The sequence below is a fragment of the Thalassophryne amazonica genome, chromosome 10 (genome assembly GCF_902500255.1).
Source record: "Thalassophryne amazonica chromosome 10, fThaAma1.1, whole genome shotgun sequence".
Taxonomy (NCBI): domain Eukaryota; kingdom Metazoa; phylum Chordata; class Actinopteri; order Batrachoidiformes; family Batrachoididae; genus Thalassophryne; species Thalassophryne amazonica.
Window position 1 is genome coordinate 1,832,792 of NC_047112.1, and position 18,685 is coordinate 1,851,476.

Sequence of the window (18,685 nt, forward strand, 5' to 3'; positions counted from 1 at the left end):
CAGTGGTAAAAAATAAAATAAAAATCCACTAGACAGGCTGTGGAGCAGCACAGGTAACACACGACAACAGTGCCAAAAAAAATAAAAACAAAATAAAAATCCACTGGACAGGCTGTGGAGCAGCACAGGTAACGCACGACAACAGTGCCAAAAAAAATAAAAACAAAATAAAAATCCACTGGACAGGCTGTGGAGCAGCACAGGTAACACACGACAACAGTGCCAAAAAAATAAAACAAAATAAAAATCCACTGGACAGGCTGTGGAGCAGCACAGGTAACGCACGACAACAGTGCTAAAATAAAATAAAAATCCACTAGACAGGCTGTGGAGCAGCACAGGTAACGCACAACAACAGTGCTAAAAAATAAAATAAAATAAAAATAAAAATCCACTGGACAGGCTGTGGAGCAGCACAGGCAACGCACGACAACAGTGCTAAAACAAAATAAAAATCCACTAGACAGGCTGTGGAGCAGCACAGGTAACGCACGACAACAGCGCTAAATAAAAATCCACTGGACAGGCTGTGGAGCAGCACAGGTAACGCACGACAACAGTGCTAAAAATAAAATAAAAATCCACTGGACAGGCTGTGGAGCAGCACAGGTAACGCACGACAACAGTGCTAAAAAAAAATAAAAAAAAAAATAAAAAATAAAATAAAATAATAAAATAAAAATCCACTGGACAGGCTGCGGAGCAGCACAGGTAACACACGACAACAGTGGTAAAAAATAAAATAAAAATCCACTGGACAGGCTGTGGAGCAGCACAGGTAACACACGACAACAGTGGTAAAAAATAAAATAAAAATCCACTGGACAGGCTGTGGAGCAGCACAGGCAACGCACGACAACAGCGCCAAAAAATAAAATAAAAATCCACTGAACAGGCTGTGGAGCAGCACAGGTAACGCACGACAACAGTGCTAAAAAATAAAATAAAAATCCACTGGACAGGCTGTGGAGCAGCACAGGTAACGCACGACAACAGTGCTAAAAAATAAAATAAAAATCCACTGGACAGGCTGTGGAGCAGCACAGGTAACGCACGACAACAGTGCTAAAAATAAAATAAAAATCCACTGAACAGGCTGTGGAGCAGCACAGGTAACGCACGACAACAGTGCTAAAAAATAAAATAAAAATCCACTGGACAGGCTGTGGAGCAGCACAGGTAACGCACGACAACAGTGGTAAAAAATAAAATAAAAATCCACTGGACAGGCTGTGGAGCAGCACAGGTAACACACGACAACAGTGGTAAAAAATAAAATAAAAATCCACTGGACAGGCTGTGGAGCAGCACAGGCAACGCACGACAACAGCGCCAAAAAATAAAATAAAAATCCACTGAACAGGCTGTGGAGCAGCACAGGTAACGCACGACAACAGTGCTAAAAAATAAAATAAAAATCCACTGGACAGGCTGTGGAGCAGCACAGGTAACGCACGACAACAGTGCTAAAAAATAAAATAAAAATCCACTGGACAGGCTGTGGAGCAGCACAGGTAACACACGACAACAGTGCTAAAATAAAATAAAAATCCACTAGGCAGGCTGTGGAGCAGCACGACAACAGTGCTAAAAATAAAATAAAAATAAAAACAAAAGCGTTAGCAAGCTAGTTAGCTTGCCAACGCTGATGAAGGTTAGCTGATAAAAGAGCTCCGTCGCGATGCTTCGACCGTTAGAGGTCTTCTTTAGGCGTTGGAGCACGGTGAAAAAGTAAAAAAAAAAAGTAAAAAAGTCTTGAAAAAGACTGTTAATTCAAAGAACTCAAACAGCTCAGTTCAAACAGCTAACAGATACAGCAGAACACCGCTGTGCTCCGGAACCAGAAAAAAGTCCACCCTCCACCACAATAAGGTGGCAATTCAGGAAGGGGGCAATAATAAGAGTGGAAAATCTGGAATACTACCCCAGACTTTGGGCATTTAACTTTATGAACTGCTCTGCTTGATTGTGATTTTCGCAGCTGAAATGCCAACAACCGACTGGCCCTGTTACCAAACTCAGAATATTTTTAGGAGTGAGAAGAAGATGGGTGTTGGAGGAGCGAAGAGAATGTGCAGGACAGTGAGGGGTGTGGAGTTCTGTGAGGTATGATGGGGCGTTACCATATAAATATTGAAAAGTAGGCAGTGAAATTCAGAACCTCCATGACCAGTAAAAGATCAAGGACCGTGACGTCGCCCGGTATGGCAGAGCCGGGGTCCCACCCTGGAGCCAGGCCTGTGGTTGGGGCTCACGCGCGAGCGCCTGGTGGTCGGGCCTTAGCCCATGGGGCCCGGCCGGGCTCAGCCCGAAAGAGTGACGTGGGCCCGCCCTCCTGTGGGTTCACCACCTGCAGAGGGGGCCATGGGGGTCGGGTGCAGAGAGGATTGGGTGGCGGTCGAGGGCGGGTGGCCCGGCGGCCCAGTCCATGCTCACAGCCCCTGGCTGTTGGGACATGGAATGTCACCTCGCTAGGGGGGAAGGAGCCTGAGCTTGTGCGGGAGGTTGAGAGATACCGACTAGAGATAGTCGGGCTCACCTCCACGCACAGCTTGGGCTCTGGTACCCAACTCCTGGAGAGGGGCTGGACGCTTCATTTTTCTGGCGTTGCCCATGGGGAGAGGCGGAGAGCTGGGGTCGCATTGCTTATTGCTCCCCAGCTCAGTCGCCAAGTGTTGGAGTTCACTCCGGTGAACGAGAGGGTCGCGTCCCTACGCCTTCGGGTCGGGGACAGGTCTCTCACCGTTGTCTCGGCCTACGGGCCGAGCAGCAGTGCAAAGTACCCGACCTTCCTGGAGTCCCTGGGAGGGGTACTAGATAGCGCTCCGACTGGGGACTCCATTGTTCTCCTGGGGGATTTCAATGCCCACGTGGGCGGCGACAGTGAGACCTGGAGGGGGTGATCGGGAAGCACGGCCTCCCTGATCTGAACCCGAGTGGTGTTCAGTTGTTGGACTTCTGTGCTAGTCACAGTTTGTCCATCACGAACACCATGTTCGAGCACAAGGGTGTCCATAAGTGCACGTGGCACCAAGACACCCTGAGCCGGAGGTCGATGATCAACTATGTAGTCGTATCATCTGACCTTTGCCCACGTGTCTCGGACACTCAAGTGAAGAGAGGGGCAGAGCTGTCGACTGATCACCAGCTGGTGGTGAGTTGGATCCGCTGGGAGGTTAGGAAGCCGGTCAGACCTGGCAGGCCCAAACGTATCGTGAGGGTCTGCGGGGAACGACTGGCGGAACCCTCTGTCAGCGAGGTCTTCAACTCCCACCTCCGGGAGAGCTTCTCCCAGATCCCGAGGGAGGTTGGAGACATGCAGTCCGAGTGGACCATGTTCTCCACCTCCATTGTCGATGCGGCTGCTCATAGCTGTGGTCGCAAGGTCTCTGGTGCCTGTCGTGGCGGCAATCTCCGAACCCGGTGGTGGACACCGGAAGTAAGGGACACCGTCAAGCTGAAGAAGGGGTCCTACTTATCTTTGCTGGTAGGTGGGACCCCAGAGGCAGCTGACAGGTACCGGCAGGCCAAGCGTGCCGCAGCCCGTGCGGTCGCAGAGGCAAAAACTCGGGTCTGGGAGGAGTTCGGGGAGGCTATGGAGGAGGACTATCGGTTGGCCTCGATGAGATTGTGGCAAACCGTCCAACGCCTCAGGAGGCGGAAGCAGCTCTCCACCAGCACTGTTTACGGTGCGGGTGGGGAGCTGTTGACCCTGACTGGGGATGTTGTGGGGCGGTGGAAGGAGTACTTCGACGATCTCCTCAATCCCATCGTCACGTCTTCCAAAGAGGAAGCAGAGACTGGGGACTCGGAGGCGGACTCATCCATTACCCAGGCCGAAGTCACCGAGGTGGTTAGAAAGCTCCTCGGTGGCAAGGCTCCTGGGGTGGATGAAATCCGTCCTGAGTACCTTAAGTCTCTGGATATTGTGGGGCTGTCTTGGGGGGGGATCACACTCCTCAGCCTCCTCGGTAAGGTCTATTCCAGAGTACTGGAGAGGAGAATTCGACCGATGGTCGAACCTCAGATTCACGAGGAGCAGTGTGGTTTTCATCCTGGTAGCGGCACACTGGACCAGCTCTACACGCTCCATCGGGTGCTCGAGGGTTCATGGGAGTTTGCCCAACCAGTCCACATGTGTTTTGTGGATCTGGAGAAGGCGTTCGACCATGTCCCTCGGGACACCCTGTGGGGAGTGCTCCGGGAGTACGGGGTCCGGGGTCCTTTGCTAAGGGCTGTCCGGTCCCTGTACAACCGCAGCAGGAGCTTGGTTCGCATTGCCGGTAGTAAGTCAAACCTGTTTCCAGTGCACGTTGGCCTCCGCCAGGGCTGCCCTTTGTCACCGGTTCTGTTCATTATTTTTATGGACAGAATTTCTAGGCGCAGCCAGGGTGTAGAGGGGGTCTGGTTTGGGAACCACAGAATCTCGTCTCTGCTGTTTGCGGACGATGTGGTTCTGTTGGCTTCGTCAAATCAGGACCTTCAGCGTGCACTGGGGCGGTTTGCAGCCGAGTGTGAAGCGTCCGGGATGAAAATCAGCACCTCCAAATCCGAGGCCATGGTTCTCGACCAGAAAAAGGTGCTTTGCCCTCTTCAGGTTGGTGGAGTGTCCTTGCCTCAAGTGGAGGAGTTTAAGTATCTTGGGATCTTGTCCACGAGTGAGGGACGAATGGAGTGTGAGATCGATAGACGGATCGGTGCAGCATCTGCAGTGATGCGGTCGCTGTATCGGACCGTCGTGGTGAAGAGAGAGCTGAGTAGGTGGGCAAAGCTCTCGATTTACCGATCGATCTACGTTCCGATCCTCACCTATGGTCATGAGATTTGGCTCATGACCGAAAGAACGAGATCGCGAGTACAAGTGGCCGAGATGAGTTTCCTCCGCAGGGTGGCTGGACGCTCCCTTAGAGATAGGGTGAGGAGCTCGGTCATTCGAGAGGAGCTCGGAGTCGAGCCGCTGCTCCTCCACGTTGAAAGGAGTCAGTTGAGGTGGCTCGGGCATCTTTTCCGGATGCCCACTGGACGCCTCGCTGGAGAGGTGTTCCGGGCACGTCCCACTGGGAGGAGGCCCCTGGGAAGACCCAGGACACGCTGGAAAGACTACGTCTCTCGGCTGGCTTGGGAATGCCTTGGGGTTCCCCCTGAGGAGCTGGGGGAGGTGTGTGTGGATCGGGAGGTCTGGGCGGCTTTGCTTGAGCTGCTGCCCCCGCGACCTGACTCCGGATAAAGCGGAAGAAAATGGATGGATCAATGGAGGCAGTGACATTTTGTATGTGATCCAGGCAGAAATGGGAAGCCAGTGAAGTGAATGGAGGATGGGAGTGATGTGCTCGTGCTTACGCACTCTCATCAGCAACCTCATAGCGCTGTTCTGGACATAATGAAGTCTTTGTATGTTCTTGCCAGGAGTCCCAATGAGACGTGCATTGCAATAGTCCAGTCTGGAGGAGACAAAGGCATGGACGAGCTTTCAGAATCAGAAAGGGAGAGTGCGGGCCTACATTTAGTTATATTACTAAGGTGAAAAAATGAGGTTTTACAGATGTGTTTTAAATGGGATTCAAAGGTGAGTTGTGGATCAAAAATGACACCAAGGTTGGTGACTGTGGTGGAAAGAGCGATGCTGAGGATTTTGCATTGTTGAATTTGATGGACAGTGCCAATTTGGATTGCTTGGGTTTTTGAACTCTTAAGATGGAGAACATTTTGCTGCATCCAAGACATAATCTCCTCCAGATAGGCTGTGAGAGTAGAAAGAGGAGTAGCTAGAGAAGGAGAGGAAGCAGAGGGTGATGGAGATGGAGCAAAAGAAGATTGGATCTCAGACACACTGACATCCAGCCTCAGATACAACTGAGTATCATCAGCATAGCAATGGAATGAGACCCCATAACTGCTGATGATGCATCCAAGTGGCACCATATACAGATTAAATAGAAGGGGTCCCAGGACTGATGCCTTAGGTAGCCTACAACAGACAGGATGGCACACCCAGATCACTCTCGCAACCTTTGACACAACGACAGTGCTTAGTTCAAAAACAAACATGGTGGGATTTGTTTTGGTGACAGATGCCGATTTGAACGAGCTTATTGACGCTGCTCATTCTTCTAACACAAAAAACAAATCCAGTACGTCGGAAGTCGTCTGGAGCTATTAGCAGTATTTTCTGGGGCATCTGTAGCTGAAATAGAAGCGCTGGCAGATGAAGAGCTCAACAAATTTCTGTCGCGATTTCTCGCTGGACTGAGGAAAGCAGACGGCAGCCTGTACACAAACTGCTTTGGATTGGATTGTTTTTGAACTGTCTGACTGTTTTTATAAGTTGACTGAGAACACATTTGGACTGGACTGCCATTTAAAGTTCCTGTTGGACTGTTTGGAACCTCTTTGTTGTACTACCTTGGTGTCTGCTCTGCTCCCCCTCCCTTCCTGTGTCTCCAGGCGCCGCGTCACGGAGCTGATTCAGCAATCACCTCCACCTGTGTTTAAACCCCGGCCATGCCTCTCTACAATCGCCAGGAACTCAGTTGTACCTGCCTGGTACCTGGCCTCAGTGTTCTTTGATTTCACTCTTTGCAGTTTTTGACTCTGTGCTGCCTGGATTTAGTAACTGTTTTTCTTGTGTCATCAGCATTCGGGTCTCCTGTCAGCTCCGACACGGCTGCCTGGTCCTGGTTCTCTGTACTTCTACCATCTGGTTTGGGAGCTCTTCCGTTCATCATTCTGGTCCACTCAGTGTCTCCCTCTGTCAGTGTCCCTCCCCTTGGATTTGTACAATAAAACTGTTATTTGGTTATTTCCCATTTCAGCTTCCTGCATTTGGGGTCCTAACCTTGTTCTTTGGACTTCACTGTAACACCCTTGACCTCAAAGGACCAGTGAAAATGTAAGTCCCCTTTCTCTTGTTTATAAATTAATAAAATATCAAATGATAAGGATCTATTTTAGGTGTTATATAAAACAAATAATGAACGTTTTTTCATTCATGCAATGCAAAGAATATTTTATGAGGTGAAAGATGAAATGTTCCATTCAACAAGGTGAATTTTTGGCAAAAACACTGAAAATTCAGTGTTTTTGGTAGAGTTTCATGTTGAATACATTGAAATGGTGAACAGGTGTGTTGTGGGAGGGTCCAGCAACACCAGTCCTGATGGCTAAAAGGTGCAAAGTTTTCCTAAAAGATCAGATTTTGAGGGAAAAGCTGGAGTGCACACACACCTCAGCTGTGTGAGAAATATGCTTCAAAAACAGCTGCGTCTAAACAAGGATTCTATCTCGACCATCCGTGTGGTCAACAGCGCTCAACTGAAGCGTGTTATTTCTCACGGAAATGAAATGTTGACAGCAGTGGATGGGTTTGTTTGCAATCTCATTAGGAGAGGTGCGACATGGACACGGGACTTGAACTGACTCCCAGCTGTCTGTGTTAGCAACGTGGACTCTTACCAGGTCACTGAGTGCCGCTGGACAAATGGCAGAATCAAGCAACACAAACATGACGAGGACGAGCGTATGTTTATTGACTATTAAGTGGAACTCGGAGAATTTGGAGGTTTTGAAAGGAGATAAGGCCTTTGTTTACATATGGAGCCGTGTGGAATCGGAGTGGCGCCAGAGACAGAATGATATTCAACATGGCTGCTGTGTGTGAACACGGGAGGCATAAAATCAGTGGAGGCAGCTGTGTGTCAGGGTTTGTATTTATTATCTAATATATATATGTTGCGGACATGAACATAGCAAAGCTCTTCAGCATCTCACCATGTCATTTAGCTCCTTCAGACTTTTTTCAGGAAATGCTTCTGGGGAGCATTAGCATGGCTAAAAGCCTCAGCTCCCAGACCCCCCAACTATGACCTTCTTAACCCCCCACCATTTTAAGCATTTTTCTTTATTTGTGTCTCACACACCTGGACAGTCCTCACTATCTCTGAGTTCTGTTTTTGCCTGATCTGTGCTTGATTTGCTTCTCTTTCCAAAGAAGTTATATATCTTGTCCCCCTGTCTTTTCATTTTCAACTGATCCTATGATAAAGATAAGCCAGTCTTATTACTCTGAGCATCACTTACAATTACATAATGTTATTAAAACCCCTCTTCCAGCCTAAAAATTGACAGTACAAATAGACCTGTGTAGATGTAAATTAATATTCAGACTTTTCAGCTAGTTGACGCAGCCGGTCTGCTCTGTGTCAGTCTGATCCCATCAGATTGCAGAAGCTAAGAAGTGCAGCATCTGCTTAGTACTTGGATAGGAGACCTCTTCGGAGCACCAGTGGCTGTGCGTGTTTCTCTGGGTGAAACTGGAGTTGCGTCAGGAAGGGCATCTGGTGTAAAACGTGTGCCGATTACCAGTGCGGATCTGGCTGTATCCGCTGTGGTGACAGCCGAAATGACAACTTACAATTTTCAGCTAGCTGACAGTAGGACCGCACAATGTGGCGAAATGGCCATATCTCAATATGGAAGCCAAATATTATATCTCTATTGATATGATATTGTTCAGTCTTATTGAGACGTATTTGATTTTTTTTTTTTTTTTCTGAATACTCAGTGGGTTACAAAGGAGGTGGAGACCAACAAAATACTCAAATTTGACTTGAAAGCTAAATTAAAGTAAAATTTGTATATAAAAATCAACCCAGAGTGAGTGGATGTACTGGTGTAAATTCAGGCACGAAGTGGACTGTAACTGGGCAGGCGGAGCTTCAGGCAGGTAAAAATCAGCCCACAAGGTGACATCACAACTCTGGATCAAAAATGTCTGTGGCTATGTCTCATATTTTTATGGCACACTCTGGCTTATTTTACTTTTAGCAGCTATATCAGAAACTACACAAGTTACAGACTTGAAGGAAATGATTCATAATCTGGTATAGAATTTTTTTTAAAACAGTCTTGACTGGACTGAGAGATGATCTTTAACTGAATCTGTTGATGTTCTGTCGAGGGTCATATCAGGACATTTTACTTCCAGCTTTCACTGAACTTTGTTGGATATTTGATTCTGATCTGGTGTCACAGACCGAATAATCCCCTCTAAAAATTGGTCCGTCCTGCCTTCACTGTGCATGCATCTGAGACTGACTCTCTGAGACTGACTCTCTGAGACTGACTCTCTGAGACTGACTCTTTGAGACTGACTCTCTGAGACTGACTCTTTGAGACTGACTCTTTGAGACTGACTCTCTGAGACTGACTGTCTGAGACTGACTCTCTGAGACTGACTCTCTGAGACTGACTCTTTGAGACTGACTCTCTGAGACTGACTGTCTGACACTGACTCTTTGAGACTGACTCTCTGAGACTGACTGTCTTCACCCAAAGCAATCAAAGGGAATATTAACCATCAGATGACAAAGTAAATCCTCTTAAATCATTCTAAAGTCAGTTTGAAATGTGGTGGTAATTGGTGAGCCGTGGCTGACGCACAGATACGATGCATGCGCAGTGAAGGCAGGGCGGACCGATTTTTATGCTGCGTTTACACATAACGATGACAAGTCACGAATGCCATGAAGTACACATTCTTGGCCGCTGATCACAAATGTGATGATTCGAGGCAGAGGCGTCAGGTGTCCTCAGGAACTACTGCAACCTCTTACCACACGTTACAATTAATGGCGCGTGTTGCTGACGAATTATCTGGAACCATTATGCACGGTCAAGAATAATCTTCCACACTATTGCATGAAACAGCACATTGTTACGTTCTGTCACGTTGTGAATGAGGCAAATTTTCTCCACACACCCATATTCATCCAACCATCAGCTGCTGAGCAATTCAAATTGCTCCAGTTTGCTCCTCAAAATCTAAATTAATCCACAGCAGAATTACTTTGTGACTTCATGCTTAGATGGGCTTTGTGCCATGGAGTGGCGCAGAGAGCAGGAAGAGATGGAGAGAGCCAGATGTGTGGCTCCCCGCAGCTCTCGTGTCGCTCATTTTCTCAAACATCAGGCACAGCAGCAGCAGGTGGAACACTTGCAGGAGCACGCTGATGAGCATTTGAATGAAACTTTTAGCCAACTTGGCATCACTGTCCTTCTTCAGCATAGTACAGCAATGATATTAAGGATTATCACAGTCAGGGGGTGTGTTTGATCTGCTTTTATTTCTTTGCTTTGATCTGTTTTTGTCTGTTGGTTGTCTTCCCGTTTGTTTATTTTCTTGTTATCACACACCAACACACACTATAAAGAAACCTATTCAGATGCGTTAAGTCATGTTGAGAATGTCAGGAATGTGCCAAGAATGACACAAATATGACATTCGTAACGCGTCCTGCCTATGTGTAAACGCAGCATTAGGGGGTACACAGTAAAATCACCAGTGTTAAATTAACACTGACAGTGAACATACGGTCCCAATCTGACCAGAGTGCGACCATATGTTCACTGTCAGTCTTAATTTAACACCGGTCATTTTACTGTGTACCATTTGGTCAACAACACCAGAACTCAAACCAGTGGTGGCAAAAAGGGGCGGAGCCAGCATGTACTAAAATAGTTTCTTCAAAATGGTGAGGTTTTGTGGATTCAAGGTGAGTTGAGCTCTGCTGATATGAACATGTTTTTTATGTGTTCATCAGTGAAATTGAATAAATTTGGTTGATTTCTGTAAAATCTGTGAACCGCCTCCTCAGGGTCAAAGGTGAGATTTTGTTCCTGAATTAATGAGTGAAAATGTTCCTGTTCCTCACCGAGCTCTCCTCCAGTTTCAGTTTGGCTGTTCTCTCCTCATACTCCTGCAGCAGCGCCCCCGCCAGGCTCCTCTGAGGAGGTGCTCCAGACCCAAGCACCAGGGAGGAGAGAGGGAGCGGTGAGGACGAAGAGACCACGGGGCCGCCGGTGGACCAGGAGGGACTTGAGCCGGTCCAGGGCTGAGCAGTGATGAAGGAGATGGATGGACGCACAGCAGCATGAGATGACAGACTGCCGGCTTCACCTGAAAGGCACCAGGAAGCCTCAGAATCACTGGGTTTCCTCCCACAGTCAAAAGCCTGCTTATTTACGGTCTGCTCCTTTCTCTGCCCCTGAGCAAGGCAGCATCTCTACATCTGCAGTTGGTTCCTGGGTGCAGAACTGTGGCTGCACACTGCCACTAGTGGTTGGATTATGTCTAAGTGTAATTAGGCCGGTTAAATGCAGAGGACAAATTTTGTTGTATGTATGTATAATGACAATAAAAACCCTCTACTATCATTATTATTATTATAGTGTTTATAACCAGGTTACAAACTGGCTATGAACTGGATATTAACAGATTCTAAACAGGTTAAAAACTGGTTCTAAACAGATTACAAATTGGTTATATACTTCTATTAATGGCTTTAAACTGTTTATAAATGGGTTATAACCAGGTTATAAACTGTTATAAACTGGCTATTAGCCTTCTCACTGAGCTGGGGTGCAGGTGGGGGCGCTGTTTCCCCAAAGCACAAACAAGATGAAACTCAATGGGAGACATAATAAAAGTTGAATTCATAAATTCCTTTGTTACTCTAAGTGACCCGATACTTGAACTCAGTTAACCAATCAGTTACTTCACCAACTTACAGTTACAGTTACTCCTGTTGTTACTGCACATCTTTCAGTTTCTATGACTGTAAAGTTACCTGTGAATGCTCAGAAGGTAAACTTGCACCCTTGGGATGGATTTGCCCCAAAATGTAATCAGCTCTTCCTCGGTCCAAGGTCTACCTCTGTGACCAAACCTCACTGAAACCAGGCGATGCTGACTCAAAATATCCTGCTCCAAACAGACAAATGGCCCCGCCTTACATCCCGGAAACCAAGCAGCCCTCATCTCATCTCCAATTGGTGTTATCAGTTGTGGTTTCCACACCCACCATTGTCTCAGCAGCAAATATACATGCAGGCAGTTGTGCGCCACCGGCGTGTTGGTCTTAAAATGAAGTGTGGTCAGGGTCAGGGTTGGTGCATCGCCATCATGAGGTACAGGACAACACCAAAGGCCTGGTTTAACGTGGAGCACTGAGTTCTTCTGCTATTTGTAAGACTTAAGACTCAGATACAACCCCAATTCCAATGAAGTTGGGACATTGTATGAAATGTAAATAAAACCTTTAACCTATATCCAATTGAATACACCACAAAGACAAGATATTTAATGTTCAAACTGATAAACTTTATTGTTTTTGTGCAAATATTTGCTCATTTTGAAATGGATGCCTGCAACATGTTTCAAAAAAGCTGGGACAGTGGCAACAAAAGACTGGGAAAGTGGATGAATGCTCAAAGAACACCTGTTTGGAACATTCCACAGGTGAACAGGTTAATTGGAAACAGGTGAGTGTCATGATTGGGTATAAAAGGAACATCCCCAAAAGGCTCAGCCATTCACAAGCAAAGATGGGGTGAGGATCACCACTTTGTGAACAACAGCGTGAAAAAATAGTCCAACAGTTTAAGAACAATGTTTCTCAACGTTCAATTGCAAGAAATTTAGGGATTCCATCATCTACAGTCTATAATATAATCAGAAGATTCAGAGAATCCGGAGAACTTTCTACACGTAAGAGGGTAGAGTGCGGGTACTAGACTGGCCTGCCTGCAGTCCAGACCTGTCGCCCATTGAAAATGCGTGGCACAAGGAAAAGACCAAAAAGAATGTGCATCATACCGACCAATAAGTTTATTAGGAAATGATGTAAAGATTCTGGGCTCTATTCTGGCAAAAAGAATGCAGACATACATTGGGAAATTAATTAAGCCAGACCAAACGGGATTTGTTGCAGGATTCAATCAGCAGCCAAGAAATCCGTCCACCCTCTAATGCTCCTTCCGCTCGACGCGGAGAAGGCTTTCATAGGGTGGACTGGATATACCTAAACTATACATTAGAACAGTTTGGATTTAGTTGTATTTTCATTAGCTGGATCAATACTATCAATAAAGACCCAAAATCAAGAATTAGAGTAAATGGCATCTGCTCAGATTTTTTTCCAATAAAGAGAGGGGTGAGGCAGGGCAGCCCAGTTACATACAGCTGTAAGGTAAAATTACAATTGCAAACTTGTTAAGAATATGTAATTTGCAGATGACAACATTATGGAGTGTGTTACCGTCGAAATTACATCTACAAATTCCAGCAATATGGTTGTTAGCTGCATTTAGCTCCTGGAACAAATATCGACACGTTCGAGGATATAGTGATGGGAACATATAATAAAATTAGTAGCAACAAGCATTTATTTATCTGTGGAGACTTTAATATAGATTTTTTAAATCCTCATAATCATCCATAAACCACCTCATTTATAAACTCTTTATATTGTTTGGGACTGTATTCATCTATTATTCATCCAAGTAGAATAACACTGAATTCAACAACTCTCATTGATAACATTTTAACTAACGTTACATTATGTAATCTCAGTGGGGGACTACTGTTAAGTGATATTAGTGATCACTTGCAGGTTTTCACTGTTTCTGGATCGCTGCATATGGGTAACCCCCGATGTGATACTAGAACCTTGACTAGAAAATTAACACCTGTAGCTATTGATAATTTAAGAGTGGAACTAACACTTCAGAACTGGAATGAAGTCTATATTGACGATATTGACAAATCACATGATACTTTTGTCTCCATTGTTTCAAGGTTATATGATAAACATTGTCCTCTTGAAAAAAATCATAGAAATCGGTACAGTAACAAACCATGGATAACTAAGGGTCTTCAGAATGCATGTAAAAAGAAAAATTCATTGTATAAACAATTTATAAAATTAAGAACTAAGGAAGCTGAAAGCAAATATAAAACATATAAGAACAAATTAATAAACATTATGAAACTTAGTAAGAATAGGTTTTACAGTGAGTTACTTGAAAAAAATAGAACCAATATTAAAAATACTTGGAATATCATAAATGAGATGATAAAAAAGTATAAAATTTCTAGGGATTATCCTCCATTTTTTTATTCAGATAATAACACCATGGTTGATGCAAATAAATCTATTGCTGATCATTTTAATGAATACTTTGTTAATGTGGGGAGGAATCTTGCAAGTAGTATTGATTCTACGAGTAATAATTCTTGGATTAACAATAATACATTCAATAAACCTGTGTCAATGTTTATTGGTGGAACCGACGAAAAAGAAATAATGGATTTGGTTCATAATTCTAAAAGTAAGAAATCGACTGACTATAATAATCTGGATATGGCTTTATTGAAAATAATTATTGATTGTATAGTAAAACCTTTCAACCACATTTGCAATATGTCATTAAGTACTGGTAAATTTCCCTCTCAAATGAAAATAGCTAAAGTAATAACTTTGTTTAAAACCGGTGACAAACATGTTTTTTCTAATTATAGACCTATTTCACTCCTACCACAATTTTCCAAAATTCTAGAAAAAATATTTGCTAAGAGATTGCATGACTATTTATTAAAGCATGAAATACTTTGTGATGAGCAATATGGATTCAGAAAATCTCGGACTACATCACTGGCTTGATGTATTTTGTTGAAAGTATAGCGATGGCAGTTGATAGAAAACAATATACAGTTGGCATTTTCTTTGCTCTACAGAAAGCGTTTGACACGGTGAATCATGCAACATTACTAACTAAATTACAAAAATATGGGATCAGAGGTCTTGCATATGACTGAATAAAAAGTTATTTACAGGGAAGATTTCAATATGTTCAGTTCAATAACACTGACCCTGTACTTCGGGAAATTACTTGTGGAGTGCCGCAGGACTCTGTGCTTGGTCCCTTGTTGTTTATTTTATATATTAATGATATAGGTTGGGTGTCGCAATCACTAAAGTGTATTTTATTTGCAGATGATACAACTGTCTTCAGTAGTGGTGATAATCTAGAACAGCTTCTGGACATGGTGGAGAATGAGTTGAAAAAGTTTAAGGCTTGGTTTGATGCTAATAAACTGTCACTCCATCTTGGGAAAACTAAATGTATTATATTAGGAAATAAACAAGTACCTAAATGTAGAAACCTTACCATAAACAATATGGAAATAGAATTAGTAATGGAGAACAAATCCCTAGGTGTTATAATTGATAACAAACTCAGCTGGAAATCACATATAAATTATATCAAATTGAAAATGTCAAAATCCATCACCATTTTGTATAAAACTAAAGACATACTTTCACAAAAGGAGTTACTTACTTTATATCACTCCTTGATAACTCCATACATGACATATTGTGTTGAGATGTGGGGAAACACTTACAAATCAAATACTAATCAAATATTTCATTTACAAAAATGAGCTATAAAAATCATGTGCAACAAACATTACTGTGAACCAACGCGTTCTCTATTTGTGTCTCTAAATTTATTCAAATTCATAGACATGGTGGATTACATCACAATTCAAACTTTGTTTAAAGCAAAAAGCCAAGCCTTACCGAGACATGTCCGGAATCTGTTCAGATTGAGGGAATCCGGTTACCGTTTATGAGGTTGTGCAGTTTTTAAGAAACCACCAGAAGAACAAATGCAAAGGGTTTTTGTGTGTCTGTGATTGGGGTGAAGAAGTGTTAGAATGTGTGGCACGTTAGTATTTTTCAAGAGATTACTTAAAAAGAATATTATAACAAAGTATTACAGTGAAGAAAATATGATTTGAATTATTGGTATTGTTTAATTATGGACAAATATATGCATGTGTGTGTGTGTGTGTGTGTGTGTGTGTGTGTGTGTGTGTGTGTGTGTGTGTGTGTGTGTGTGTGTGTGTGTGTGTGTGTGTGTGTGTGTGTGTGTGTGTGTGTGTGTGTGGACATGTATGTATCATCACTCATTCAGGTGTATGTAGGTATGTGTATATATGTATATATGTAGATAAAGATATGGTGTTCACTAGAGATGTTTATGATGACGGGATTTGAGTTTGTGTTGTTAAATGTCTGTATCATGGCCCAAGCAGAGGGTCACCCCTTAGAGTCTGGTCTGCTTGAGGTTTCTTCCTCAATACATCGGAGGGAGTTTTTCCTTACCACTGTCACCTGTGTGCTTGCTCTGGGGGTCGGTAATGAGTATAAATGTATGTATGTATGTATGTATGTATGTATATATAAGGGGTGGGTGTTTATAAGCTTTGCTCCTGCTCACCCCCTTTTAGTCACACATGTCACTGTGGAATTGTCTTTTGTATCAGTTTTTTGTTATTGTTGAGTCTGTGTGCCAAATAAATTCATTCATTCATTCATTCACATTTTACACAACGTCCCGACTTCATTGGAATTGGGGTTGTAGGTCTTACATAAGTAGGTTCACGCCACACACACGTTTCACATTAGTGCTCATTTTCAGCCTCATAACCCAACAAAAAAATTCAATCACAATAACTACATACCTGTATCTTTGTCCAAGGACAGCGCCGGAGACACAGTGCTGGCCAGACTGAGGGTCTTCTTTTCTTCTTGCTGCACCTGGAGAGGGGACAGTAGCCAGTTCAGGTTCTCCTTCTTGGACTCCCTCTGCTGTCGAAGCTCCTCCTCTCTCCTCAGACTCTCCTCAATCTCCTTTTCAATGAAGTCTGGAGCTCTGTATGTTCTTGACTGCAACTTCCCTCTCCAGGAATGAGGAGTGGACCAGGGTGAGGTTGAGGTCCAGGTGGAGGAGGGGTGGTACTGAGGTGTTAGCGTTGATGGTAGAGCGAATGAGGAAGCGTAATGAGAGGATGAAGACGTGCCAATTTCACTAGATTGAAGGAGACCCAGTTTATCCTCACCATCTGTCACCACCATTGGAGATGTGGCCAAACGGTCAGCTTGAGTCCTTTTCAGCTCTGTCAGATCCTGTTGGGATTTTGTTTGTCGGTTCTGGACCTCTAAACCACCCAGACTGGTGGAGGTAGGACCTGAGCTCATCTTGCTGATGCACAACTCTGTTTCCTCAGTGTGTCGATGTGGACAGCAGGGAGACAGAACTGCTTCAGCTTCTACAGGCCACATAATGTAATCTGTCCTCATGCTCTCATTCTTCTTTCTCTCCATGGGCTTCTCTGGAGGAACTTGGCTTTCCTTGTGGATCTCAGTCTTTGAGATGATGCTCACTCGGTTCTTCTCCTTGGCCTTGAAGGGTACCGGTGAACCCTGCACACATCTGGTCTTTATCTCGACCATCTCTGCTCTGCTGCTGCTGTCCATCAGGCCTCGTGAGAGTCGTAAATTCATTTCACGTTCCTGAATCAATCGGATCTCCCTCTCAATTGGTGTCTCATGCTCACTTGTAGACCTGCTGTTCCTGTGATGTTGCCAAAAGCTGGAAATAGACCGGCCTGTATCATCTTCTGACTGCAGGTCCCAGTCATCAAACACGCTGCTCTGCCTGCTTAAATTCTCTCCACTCCAGTGTTCTGTCACTTTTCTCAAAGCAAAGTTATTGTCTTCATCCAAAGCTGCGTGTGGCTTGGACTCTTGGTTGACCTCATCTACCTGCTTCTTTGAAAACAAATCAGAATCTCGGTTCACAGACATGTGCTGAGGAGTTTTTGAAGACTGCCTATGATCACAGAATGCTTTCTGCTGGTCATGCTCCATCTTCAGGAACTGCTGGCGGGCTACCCTGAAGTTGATTTGTTCCCGATCAATGGTTTCAGGATCATCTGGAAGGGTCACATCTGGTTTGGAGCCAGCAGAACTGTAGCAAAGACTAAAACCTTCAATCAGACAGTTTGTGTCACTGCTCTGTTTGCGATCCTCAAAAGATTTGTTGACAGTTAAGCTCTTCTTTGGTGCCTGGCCACGAATAATCTCCTTTCTAAGCTTCTGCTCTTCTTTTTCACCAACCACTTTCATGATGTCCTTTTCATCTACTTTATAGTGCAAGTCATCATCAATCTCTTGAAACAGATTCTTTGGCTTTTGGCTGCTGGTGTATGTCTGGACTTTGTAGACCTGGTCCTCCTTGATGATAAGTAGATGTGCTTGTCGTTGTGGTGAGACCATCCACATTTCATTCTGCACTGCTTCTGGACTTGTTGGATCCTCCACAAAAGCGTAAAAGCCAGAATTTGAGCTGATGCTGCTGCCAGGGCTGCTTGGATGCCACTCATCACTGGTACTTCCGCTGTCCTCCAACACAGCAACCCGCCTGTAATCCACCTCCACATCCTTAGATACATCACCCCAATGGTACGACACTGCTCCTGAAGAACGGCTATGAGCAACTGAGCTGGTGTTGGAGGTGAGGACCACTGTCTTCTCAGTGGCATCCAGGTTTGGGATTTCACTTTCAGAGTTGCTGGGGACAGTCCGGAGGTCTGAAGATTGGAGCACTGGTGACAGTGGTTTTAAGATCCACCTCCTTGGAGAGCTGTCCATCATTCTCGGCACTAACTGTAACTGAGGATGACAACAGGAAATCCTGTAAAGTCTGAACCTGCTTGTCGTCAGCTTCCAGGGGGGGACGGGTCAGTTACTATGGAAACAACAGAAGACAGCAAAGATAGTATGTAAATACCAAAGGCGGAGCCTTTGTGGATTCACAGCAAAGTCACATGGTACTAGTGGGTGGAGCAGGAAGTGAGAGGAATGCCAGTAAGTTTTATCACACGAGACATACAAGTGACACTAGTTTACAGCAGCTGCCATAAAGCCTCATGTTGCCTTGGTAACCACTTGTACATTGATCCCGCCATCAAAACGTGCTCAGAATGTGTGAAAAAAAA

General features: G+C 44.6%; 1 protein-coding gene across 2 annotated transcripts in view; it reads right to left on the reverse strand.

Annotated features, from left to right (window-relative positions):
* Window positions 1-18,431, reverse strand: part of misp (mitotic spindle positioning) — a 34,389-nt gene extending 15,958 nt beyond the window's left edge. For both annotated transcript variants that reach the window (XM_034179282.1, XM_034179280.1), the window contains exons 1-2: window positions 16,367-18,431; window positions 10,710-10,954 (exon numbers count right to left, since the gene is read on the reverse strand). In XM_034179282.1, the coding sequence (XP_034035173.1) occupies window positions 10,710-10,954; window positions 16,367-18,341 (2,220 nt within the window). In that variant the 5' untranslated portion in view covers window positions 18,342-18,431. The remainder of the gene's footprint in view (window positions 1-10,709; window positions 10,955-16,366) is intronic.
* Window positions 18,432-18,685: the final 254 nt, after the last annotated feature.